This window comes from Canis aureus, chromosome 24 (genome assembly GCF_053574225.1).
Source record: "Canis aureus isolate CA01 chromosome 24, VMU_Caureus_v.1.0, whole genome shotgun sequence".
Lineage (NCBI taxonomy): Eukaryota > Metazoa > Chordata > Mammalia > Carnivora > Canidae > Canis > Canis aureus.
In genome coordinates, this window is record NC_135634.1 from 51,893,144 (window position 1) to 51,904,013 (window position 10,870).

Sequence of the window (10,870 nt, forward strand, 5' to 3'; positions counted from 1 at the left end):
GAGAGAGAGAGGCAGAGACACAGGAGGAGGGAGAAGCAGGCTCCATGCACCGGGAGCCCGACGTGGGGCTCGATCCCGGGTCTCCAGGATCACGCCCTGGGCCAAAGGCAGGTGCTAAACCGCTGAACCACCCAGGGATCCCCACATTTATTTTATTTTTTAAAGACTTTCCTTTGGGGGACAATTTCAGATACATGACAAAATGGAGAGGAGGGTATAGCGGTTTCCCATAAACCCGCTGCCCCTCGTTACACAGGCACCGACACCCCTCACCCGACGGTACGTGGGTTATTACGGATGAACCCACACAGACACTTCATCACCATCATCGCCCAAAGCCCGTCGTGCACATTACGGCTCACTCTCGGTGGTGTCCCCTCTACGGGTCTGGACAGGTGTGCAATGACTTGGACCCGTCCATATGGTATCATACAGAGATTTTCACCGCCCTGAAATCCTCCGTGCTTCACCTCTTCATCCCTCCCACCCCCTCCTCCCTGCTCACCCATGGCAACCGCTGATCTTTTCACTGTCTCCGTGGTGTTGCCTTTTCCAGAATGTCAGACTTGGAATCCTACAGGATGCAGCCTCTCAAAACGACTTCTTTCACTTTGTCACAAGCATTTAAGTACCTCCCGTCTTTTCCTGGGTTGACAGCATATTTCTTTCTAGCACCGAGTAATATCCCGTTGTCTGGATGGACCAGGTTATTTATCCAGTCACCTACTGAAGGGCATCTTGCTGCTTCCAGGTTTACGGCGGCTGTAAATATTCATGTGCAGGGTTTTGTGCAAACATGAGTTTTCAGCTCCTTTGGGTAAATACCAAGGAATGCCATGGCTGGATGGTGTATGGTAAAAGTGCGTTTAATTTTTTTTTTTTAAGATTTTTATTTATTCATGAGAGAGAGAGAGAGAGAGAGAGAGAGGCAGAAACACAGGCAGAGGGAGAAGCAGGCCCCATGCAGGGAGCCCAACGTGGGACTCGATCCCAGGACCCTGGGGTCATGCCCTGGGCCAAAGGCAGACACTCAACCATTGAGCCATTTTTTACTCAGGTTGTTGGCTTTCTTGTTGTGTTTGAAGAGGTGGGGTTTTTTTTTTTTTTTTTAATATATACTCTGGATAACAATAATTTGTCAGATGTGTCTTTTACAAATATTTTCTCCCAGTCTGTGGCTTGTCTTACTCTCTCGACATCATCTTTCAGAGAGCAGGAGATTTTAATTTCAGTGACGTTCAGTCGACTGATTCTTTCTCTCATGGATCGTGCTTTTGGTGCTGTAGCTAAAACGTCATCACCACGCCCAAGGTCATCTAGGTGTCCTCCTATGTTATCTTCCAGGAGTTTTATAGGTTTTTTGTTTTTTGGGGTTTTTTTGTTTTTGTTTTTTTGCTTTACATTGATGTCTATGACCCATTTTCAGCTAATTTTTGAGAAGGGTGTAAGGTCTGTGTCTAGCTTCATCGTTTTGCATGTGCGCATCCAGTTGTCCTAACGCCATTTGTTGCAGAGCCTATCTTTGCGCCATTGCATTGCCTTCGCTGCTTTGTCAAAGATCAGTTGGCTCTATTTCTGTGAGTCTATTTCTGGCTCTATATTCCATTCCACTGACCTATTTGTCTGTTGTCTGACTGATATGACACTGTCACGAGGACTATAGCCTTATGGGAAGTCTTGAGGTCAGGTACTGTTGGTCCTCCAAATTTGTTCTCCTCTTCCCGTATCATGGTGGCTATTCTGGGTCATGAGTCTATGACTTTAGAATCAGTTTGTCAAAAAAAAAAAAAAAAAATAGAATCAGTTTGTCAATATCCACGAAATGACTTGCTGGGCTTGGGATTGCACTGAGTGTACAGGTCAGGCTGGGGAGAACCGACATCTTGACAATGTGGGGCCTTCCTATCCATGAGCATGGTATGTCCACGTTCTCACCTCTTCTTTGATTTTTTTTTTAAATGTTTTATAATTTTATTTTTTTAAATTTATTTATGATAGTCACAGAGAGAGAGAGAGAGAGGCAGAGACACAGGCAGAGGGAGAAGCAGGCTCCATGCACCGGGAGCCCGATGTGGGATTCGATCCCGGGTCTCCAGGATCGCGCCCTGGGCCAAAGGTAGGCGCCAAACCGCTGCGCCACCCAGGGATCCCTCTTCTTTGATTTTGTTCGTCAGAGTTTTATAGCTTTCCTCATAGAGATATTTTACATATTTTGTTGGATTTATACCCAAGTATCTCATTTTTTTTATTCTCCTGACTTTTGCCAGGGTTATACTGGTGAATCAGGGTGTTTCAGGGTGATGCTAAGGTTGTTTTGCCAGACTATTTTGGCCATGAGAAAACAAGTGCTTTTGAAGTCTTCCCCTTGACCTCTCCTACCATTAAGGCTCTTGCTCCTGCTGAGAACGCACATCCTGTTACACACTCAGACGCTGAGGAAATGCTCACAGGGTGGGCCCGGGCACTTTGTACCCTCCCTGAATAGGTTGGGCCAAGGTTCTGTGTTCTTAAAGCCCCCACTCTAATGGCATTTTGCATCCCCCTGTATTAGTCTCAGCTGAGGCCCCGCACCCCATAGCCTTCAAGGGTCCTGCATTTCCTCTGCTCCATGCATGGGTGGCTATTCTGGCACATGGTCATGGAAATTGTGGAGGATCCTGGGGAAGTTGCTGCCACATGCACTTGCCGTGGGGTTGCAGGCCCCTTTCCTGGAGCCAGGGTGTGGGCTGCAGCTTGGAAGCTGAGGAACGAATGTAACCGAGAGGTGAAGAGGGTGGAAAGGAGAAAATGTCTGTTAGGCTGGGGCACACGGAGGTCTCTGGGACTCTCACGTGAGAACGCAGTGGGGAAGGGGCTGCAGGCTGGCTGTCACGGGCTGATGAGAGCATGCGGAGTGGGGGGATGGAGCAGGGAGAACAGATGCAGGGGGTGGTGTCAGAGGCGGGGAGACGCCACCTTACACAGGAAAAGGGGGCACCTCCACCGTGACAGGACGGACACCGGGTTGGCAGGCAGAGCTGCGGGTGTGGGCTTCAGTTTCCTCTACGAACTAGAAGGAGGGGACACCGGGGAAGAGGCTGGTCATTTACAGGGATTGGAGAAAGTTGGGGATTGTCTGTGTGCACACCAGCTTCTTGTACATCTAGGCTTCCCCGGGGGAAATCTTCTCCACGTAGATACACGGAAAGTGGAAGGCCCCGTCCCCCTGTGTATATCCAGTGCGCGAGTTTATTCGAGATCAGATAGACAGTATTCGTCACCACAGAGTGGCTCGTGACGCAGGTGGGGACAAGCGCTGGGGCTCCAGGTGTCATGCAGACGCTTGGTTTTGAGAGTCTGATGACATCACACAGAATGGGTCAACACGCATCTTGTGAAACCCAAGGCACCTCATCCCAGGCCCGGCGTTTGGGCAGCTGCTCCCAGAGGCCTGCTGCCCGGCACGCTCAGGCTCCCACGAGGCCATCCTGACAGTCTGCGGTGGCCCTGCGGACGTCCCTACCACCCACCGCCCCCCTCAGGAGAAGCCCACTCTCCCCCAAGTGTCCTGGGATCCTCTGTGGGGCAGGGCCGTGGGTTGTAAAGACTGAGTCGGGGGAAGCCAGCTCAGCACTCCTCACTGTCCAGGGTCTTGGTCTTCTGGAAGATGCTCTGCATGGCGGAGATCCGTTCCTTATCCTGGATGTTGAAGACCTGGAACTGCAGATGGGGCAGGGGGCAGAGGGGTCACAGAGTCATGAGAGCCCCTCGCAGGGGCACGTGCTCCCCGGCCGCCAGGACCTCCTGCCTCTGGGTCTGCCTGCAAGGCCTCCTCAGATGTGGAGCCACCCAGGGCCTCTCCTCCAGGGGCTCTTCCTCGCACGTGGGTGTCCCCCGAGATGGGCCTGACCCCGCAGGTGCTTGTGGTGGGCTGAGCACCCATCACCCCCCTGCTCTCATCCCACCAGCCCCCTGTGCTCTGGAGGGAGACGGTGCTGGCCCTTCGGGGTGAGGGTGCGGGTCGGCCCAAGGGAAAGGAGCAGGAGTGGGCTCTGTGGGAGTAGGGGAGGGAGGGCTTAGCAGAGTGGCCAGGCGACCCCCGAACATCAGGCCACAGGATGCCAAGTCCCAAGGACACAGCATGGGGCTCCTGGGTCCAGGCGTGAGCAGGAACTGCACCTGCGGGGACAGCCCGTGAGGCCAGCAGACTCCGTGAGGAACGGAGCACTTGTCAGGGGTGTGCTTGGGGGTGGTTCTGGCTCGGACGCGTGCCCTGCTTCCCGGGCACTAACGGGCAGGGGGCACCCACGGCCTGTCTGACCTCCAGAGGCCACACCTTCCCTGACGCTCTCTTGCTGTCCAGAGGACAGACCTGACCCTGGGGGTGTGGATGAGGGCTCTGTCCCCACCTGCATGCTGCCCCGGGCCTGCCTGGGACGCCCTCGGCCAGCCCTGCCCACCTTGTCCAGCAGGACGTCGAAGTAGGCGGTGGCCCAGTAGGCAGGGTTGCTGGCGGGCAGCTGCAGGAGCGCCTTGACCCCGTTGCCGATGCGCGGTGGGGGGCTGCGGCCCAGGTGGGTGACGTGGATACGCAGGGACGCCTCAGGTTGGCTGGCGAAGTGCTCCACCCGCTGGTACAGGGCGTTGAGGTCCAGGCCGGTGTCCCGCAGCAGGTTGCAGCCGGGGTAGAGGAAGTGCGGCAGGTTCCTGGTGGCCAGACAGCAGAGCAGCACCACCAGCAGCCGGTACACGGCGCCCTGCAGCTCCGCCCAGTCCTCGGGCGCGGGGAAGAGCACCGAGGCCCACAGCAGCACGGTCTGCAGCAGGTCGGGGGGTCAGGCGCCCGCTGGCGGCCCCGGCCTGGTCCAGTGCGGCCCAGCCCACCGCAGCCCGCCCCCGGCCCCCGGGCCCGGCCCACCAGCCCCCCACCCCCCACTTCACGCCCCCCGGATGCCCCAGGGTGAGTCTCAGCTCCTCCCGGCCTGCGGCCTCCATCCTGGCAGCTCCCCGACTCCCCAGGGCGCTGCCACTGAGTCCAGGCTCACAGGGGCCGCAGCCCCCAGCCCAGGACCCCTCTCAGGAGATTCCGAGGCTTCTCGCCTTCTCCGGCCTCTGCCTCACGCCCTGTCCCCTCCCACCGAACGTGCTCGCAGCCCGACCCCAAGAGCAGCCGCAGCGTGCAGACCCCGAGGGCCCCCCGGGAAGCTGGCAACCCTCAGGGCTGGGACGGAGGCCTGCAGGGGGCAGGGAGTGGCTCAGAGGGACTCTCCTGTGCCGGGTCAGGCCGCCCTGCCAGCCCCCATCCCCTCACGGAGCAGCACTGCCCCCCCAGGCTCGCTCCGGGCAGAGACGCCGTCTGCCCGCCTTCGCTGCCTGGCGCCCCGGCCCTGCTCCCTCACTCTTCTCGGCACCCGATGGTCACGAAGGCCGAGGAGGACACGGCTCCCACCACGTCGCAGCAGCCCAGCGAGGGGCCCAGCTGCAGGACAGGCTGCTTCCTGTCCGGGGAGGACCCCCGGGGGTAAGCTTCGCGGCCACCAGGGACCCCCGCGCCCGCGCCCCCCGATGATGCATACCTTCAGGTGGCCGTAGGTCAGGCCGGGGCTCTGGCCGCTGTCACGCCAGCTCTCGTGGTTGACCCGGTCCAGGATGGAGAGGCTGTCCAGGCGGTGGCCCCGGAAGGAGCCCAGCGCACCAAGCAGCCGGGTGAGCAGGTGGTCGGTGGAGACCCTGGGGGCCAGGACAGGCACCGCAGTGTCGGCCTCGGGGCCTCGGCCAGGGGCGCAGGGCCCCCTGCAGCCGCGGCTTGTCCCCAGGAGGGAAAGCGCCGGCTTCTGCGGCCTCCCCGGATCAGAAGCCCGTGCACGCAGGGTGGTCCAGGCCGGCACCCGGTGCCCCACCTCCCCGCCCCGTCCCAGGAACCGCCCCGGCCGGGCAGTCGGATGTGAAGGGTGGGCTTTCATGGAGACGCCGGGCCCCAGAACACGGAGGGGTACGGGGAGCCTCCTGGCGCTCGGCTGACGTGTCCAGTCCGGGCCCCACTGGAGAGGTGCGGCCTTCACCGGGCAGCCCCGCAAGCCATGAGGGGCTCGGAAGCCGCCCCCAGCAGCAGGGCCGGCCCTCGGGGTCTGTGCACCCGGGCGCTCCCCACATGCTTGCTGGGCCGTGGCGGCCAGGGCCCCGGGGGCCCCACTCTTCGTGGAGGCTCAGGACCGACGCGCCGCACACCGGCGTCCGGATGGACGGCCCTGCTTCCCTGCACACGGGACGGCTCAGCCCACCCTCCCCTTCCTGCCCCCCTCCTACGTCCCACAGACACCACCTCGGGGTGTCCTCTCGCCGACGTGAGAGAGGAAGGGCCTCACCGAGCTCGCGGACTGGGGGCAGTCGCGGGGCCCTGAGGGTGGCCGGGGCTCCGGGGCCGGTGGGCGAGGGGGACCTGCACCAGCCCCACGCTGGGGGATGCTCCGGATCGTCTGGTCACCCTCCCCGTGTGGGGCCCCTCCTGAGCGCTCCGGGCACCTGAGGGCCCTGGACAGGTCGCTGTCCTCTTGGAGACTTTCCCGCCCGAGACAAAGGTGTCGGCTGGGTCGCGGGGGTCCCGTCCAGGGCGGCCCCTGCGTTTCCCAGTTTCTCCGCGCCTCATCCCCGCAGGCCTCCTGCTCGGGCCCGGGGGCTCGGTGGTCAGCAGGCCCGTCCTGCAGGCTCCCCGGGACCCACGGGCACAGGAGGCACGTCCTACCTCCAGAGCTGGGCGCCGGCCGGCACCAGGGCCACCTCCTGGCCGACGATCCTTCTCAAGCTGCCCCCAGGAAACGCACGCATCAGCTGGGCCCCCTCCAGGGCGGGCACCCGGTGCTTTCTGCGAACCACAGGCACGACGTGGAAGCGGACCGTCCTCCAGCCGCTGGACACCAGCAGGGACAGGTGCAGCTCCTCCTCCCTCAGGCTGTCCGCGTTCAGGGAACCTGCAACAACGCGCCGGGCCCTGGAACCGCCGTCTCCACTGCCCCCCCACCTCTCGGGAGGCCGGTGTCGGGAGGGGCCCGCGTGGTGCCCGGCGCCCAGCATGGCCTGGACCCCAAGGCTGACGGTGCGGGAGCCTGCCCTCCCGGGTTCCACGCCGCCCCGGGGCCCCCAGAACCTCAGCCCGGCCGGCACACCAGGGAAAGTGCTGCCCGCCCCCCTCGCTACTCAGACGCAGCCCCGAGCCCGCCCCCCGACCCCGAACCCCCACCCACCCAGCAGGGGACATCCCCAGGGTGATGGGGCTGGGGGCTGGGTGTACGGCTGCCCTGGTAAGACCCGGGCCTTCTACTTCAGTCGTCATTTCCCCCAAAACATATCAACACCACACAGAGAGGAAGAGGAGCTGTGGTGTGGGGGGCACTCCTATCCCCCCGGCCAGCCCTGGGTTCAGAGTGGTCTCCCCTTCCCTCCCCCAGCCCAGCCAGGCTGCGAGGCCCTCGCCCGGGAGCCGAGCCCCCCGGGGAGTCCCCAGTACGTGCCTTGGACAAAGGTCCCCGGGGACGGAGCAGAGGGAGCCGCCTTCCCCTTGTCCCACCCCACACACAGCCCTGGGGGTCCTGTAGGAAGGAGCCTGCACCTCCTGCACACCCCCTCTCTCCCCATGCAGGCCCCTTCCCCCCCATGCAGGCCCCTCCCCCAGGCAGACCCTCCCCCATGCAGGCCCCTCCCTATGCAGACCCTCCCCCATGCAGACCCCCCCATGCAGGCCCCCCCACGTAGGCCCCTTCCCCCATGCAGGCCCATTCCCCACGCGGACCCCTTACTCCCCATGCAGGCCCATCCCCCACGCAGACCCCTTACTCCCCATGCAGACCCCTTCCCTCCATGCAGACCCCTTCCCCAGTCTCCTATAGGGTAGTTCTTGAGCCTCTTCCTGGGACCCAGTCCAGACCAGGTCATGGCCCTGCCACCTGGGCCCCCTCAACGAGCCTCAGTTTCCCCATCAGTTGTAAAGGAAGGAAGGCGTCCAGGGATCCCTGGCTCCCCCCGCTTCAGGCTTGAGGCGCGTCCCCCCAGAGCTTCCGTCGGCGGTTTCGTGTCCTCAGCTACCATGGGGCACACATTTTGGCCACGGAGGCGACGGCTTGGGAGGCGGCCAGCCACACCTGCCCTGTCACGACCGCGCCCACCGCAGCCCCCAGCCCGGTCTCACCGGTTCCGTCCCTGGGTGGGAGCAGCCTGAACCTTGTCACCTGGAGCCGCTGTGCTTACCTTTTAAGGTTAAGTGTCAGGAAGTAATGCCTGGAATTTCCCTGCACACCCAACGCCCCGGGCCCCTGGGCGGGGGCCCAGCCGCCTCAGCCTGCGCAGCCCGGGAGGGCGGGGACCTCGGAGTGTGGCTGCTCAGCCCAGGGCGGGACGCACCCCAGCGGGAGGGGCGCAGGCCGGCGGGGGACAGGGCCAGGTGGGAATGGCCACGGCCACGTTAGTCACCCGAGAAGACAGAAGTGGCCCCAGTAATTGGAAGGTTCAGAAGATGGCCAGAGAAGATGCGGAAGGGGCCGGGGGCACTCGGCGCGCATAATGACGGGCCCCGGCTGCCCTGCGAGGGCGGCCACCCGCCCCGGGCCACCGGGCAGGTCTGGGGACGGCCAGGGTTGGAAGTTGCCCCTCCCCTTGGTGTTGGAAGAGCACTCGGAGCAGCCGGGGCAGGTCGCCGTCCCTGAGATGGGCTGACCGGCCCCGTCGTCTGACATCACGGCGGACGTGGGGACCAGGTGAGCGCTCGGGGGCAGCCGCCGCCCCCCGCCTGTCCCCCCCAGGGGAAGCCGGACCCTCTGCTCCAGTCCCGGCGCCTTCAGGACAACCCGAGGCCTTTGCTCCGGCCCCAGGGGACACCCTCCCGTCCTGGGCTTTCAGTCCACGCGGCGCCAGGACCCCGGTCCGACCCCGGGGCTCACCCCCCAGATCACACCAGCGAGGCCGGAGGGGAGACTGAGGCCCGCCTGCCCTGCACGGCCTGCTCAGGGCCCAGGTCACCAAGGGGCAACCAGACCATAAATCGAAACGGATCTGTGCACACATGTGCACGCGAACACAGCCCCTACACACGCTCATGCGTGCACACTTACACCTGCACACGCACAGGCGCACACGCACACGTGATCATGACCCCGTACACACACGCGTGCACATACCCAGGCTTCCCACCCGTGCCGTGTGGCACCCGTACGACCATCGCCCTGGCCTGGAGCTGCTCGCAGAAGCACCCAGGACGGCAGGGACCCTCTGCCGGCGGGTCAGCGGCCTAACGAGTCCCGGCCGCTGCAGCGTGACCTCCGGGTCCTCATGCCAGAGCCAGAAGCGCAGGACCTGTGCTCTGAGCGGTGTTTGGGGCTGGAAGGGACCTCGGACCCCGACACGCAGGTGCTGAGAGACCGCAGTCTGTGCACACGTGCACCCACACGCCCCCACGTGTGCACACTTACGCCTGCACACGCACTCACGCGCTCGCGCTGCCCTCACACCTGTGCCCAGTCACTCGGCGGCTACCTGGCGCGATGAGGCTCTGGTGCCTGCAGTGCACGATGGCCGCCACCAGAAGGTCCTTGAGGACGCGCAGGACCTTGCTGGGCACGATGTGGCCGCAGCACTTGGTGCTCCCGTCCGAGGAGACGTTGAAGACGTCGTCGGCCGTCCACTGCTCGGGCCGGGGCCCTTCCCGGGACACCCCCAGGCGGCAGGACGCGGGGCCGTCCCCTGCCTCGGCGGCCCCCACCTCTTCCACCAGGAGGGCCTCGGCGTCCACGCACAGGGGCACCTCCATGTCCAGGGGGTCCTCGGAGGAGCGCAGGGCGAACTGGAAGGCCTCCAGGTCACGGGAGTAGTCCACGAGGAAGCGCGGGTCCAGGTCGTGCACGCGCTCCAGGACGGTGAGCAGCACGTCCTCGGCACGCTGGTAGTCCCGCGCCCGCGGCGCCCCCCTGGAGCGGATGGCCCGCAGGTAGTGGTGCCACAGGGGCACCTGCACCGCCATGGCTGGGCCCGGGGCAGGGCAGCCTGCGAGGGCCACACTGAGGCCGGCGGGCCGGGGGGACGCACCTGCCCTCCAGGTGGGGCCCAGCTCCGCGGAGCAGGATCCCCGAGCACAGCGCCACCGCCACCGCCACCGCCACCCGGTTAAATAGCCAGGCCCGGCCCTGGCCTCTCAGGTGGGGCCGAGTCAGTCGCCAGCAGCCAGGAATGTCACTGGGAGCCCGGGGCGGGGCGGGGCTCCTCCCTCCTGTCACCCCGACTCCGCCCCTCCCGGGGCCCGGCCACCTCCCCCGCGCCGTCCTGGGGTGGGGGCCTAGTGCCCGGTCCCCTCGCCGCAGCCACGGGGGCAGGGACCCACGGCGGCCCCACTGCTGCGATGACAGAGGCCAGGCCGGGTGGCGGCCCCCTGAGCCCCCGTGGGAGGAGCCCCTGGGCAGCTGCACTTGCCCGGCAGCCTCAACACCCACTCAGGCACCTGTGTCCGACCGAGAGCTGAGAGGGGGAGCCTCGGGGGGGCCCGGGTGTGAATCCTGCCCCCCTGGGGCCTCCCTTCCAACCCCCAAGGCTGCGGGGAGCCCGCACCCACCCCGGGCTGCAGCTGGAGGCCCGTCGCCGCCCCGGTTCGGGGGAAGTCTCCCCGGCCCCGCCTCGCTGGGTGAAGGCCTCGCCCCCCCAGCGCCCTGCTGGGAGCCCGCCAGGCCCAGCCTGTCTCCCGCTCAGCTCAGGCTCAGGCGGGCAGGTCCCGACCAGCCGGGGAGCCACCCCCGCCGACCCTTGGCCCCTGGATGCCGGGTGCCCCGCTGGAGGGTGTGCAAACAGCGAGCCTGGAAGTAGCCCCTAACAAGGGATCCTGGAGACGCTGCCTGCCGCCCGCCCTCTGCCCTGG

General features: G+C 64.3%; 1 protein-coding gene across 1 annotated transcript; it reads right to left on the minus strand.

Moving 5' to 3' along the window:
• Nucleotides 1-3,210: 3,210 nt before the first annotated feature.
• On the minus strand, nucleotides 3,211-10,655 carry MAB21L4 (mab-21 like 4). The gene is made up of 5 exons (XM_077869544.1): nucleotides 9,502-10,655; nucleotides 6,722-6,947; nucleotides 5,556-5,709; nucleotides 4,440-4,796; nucleotides 3,211-3,699 (listed from the first exon to the last, which is right to left on the minus strand). Exons 1-5 carry the CDS (start codon nucleotides 9,983-9,985, stop codon nucleotides 3,607-3,609), a joined length of 1,314 nt encoding a protein of 437 aa, XP_077725670.1. The 5' UTR covers nucleotides 9,986-10,655; the 3' UTR covers nucleotides 3,211-3,606.
• Between the last annotated feature and the right edge of the window lie 215 nt (nucleotides 10,656-10,870).

Bases quoted from the DNA above. Each gene is read 5' to 3' on its own strand.
- MAB21L4 (XM_077869544.1), bottom strand. From the start codon at position 9,985: ATGGCGGTGCAGGTGCCCCTGTGGCACCACTACCTGCGGGCCATCCGC. The intron at 4,797-5,555 runs GTATGCATCATC...GACCTGCTGCAG, and splicing joins TGACCTACGGCCACCTGAAG to ACCGTGCTGCTGTGGGCCTC. The intron at 3,700-4,439 runs GTGGGCAGGGCT...CCCCATCTGCAG, and splicing joins TCGACGTCCTGCTGGACAAG to TTCCAGGTCTTCAACATCCA.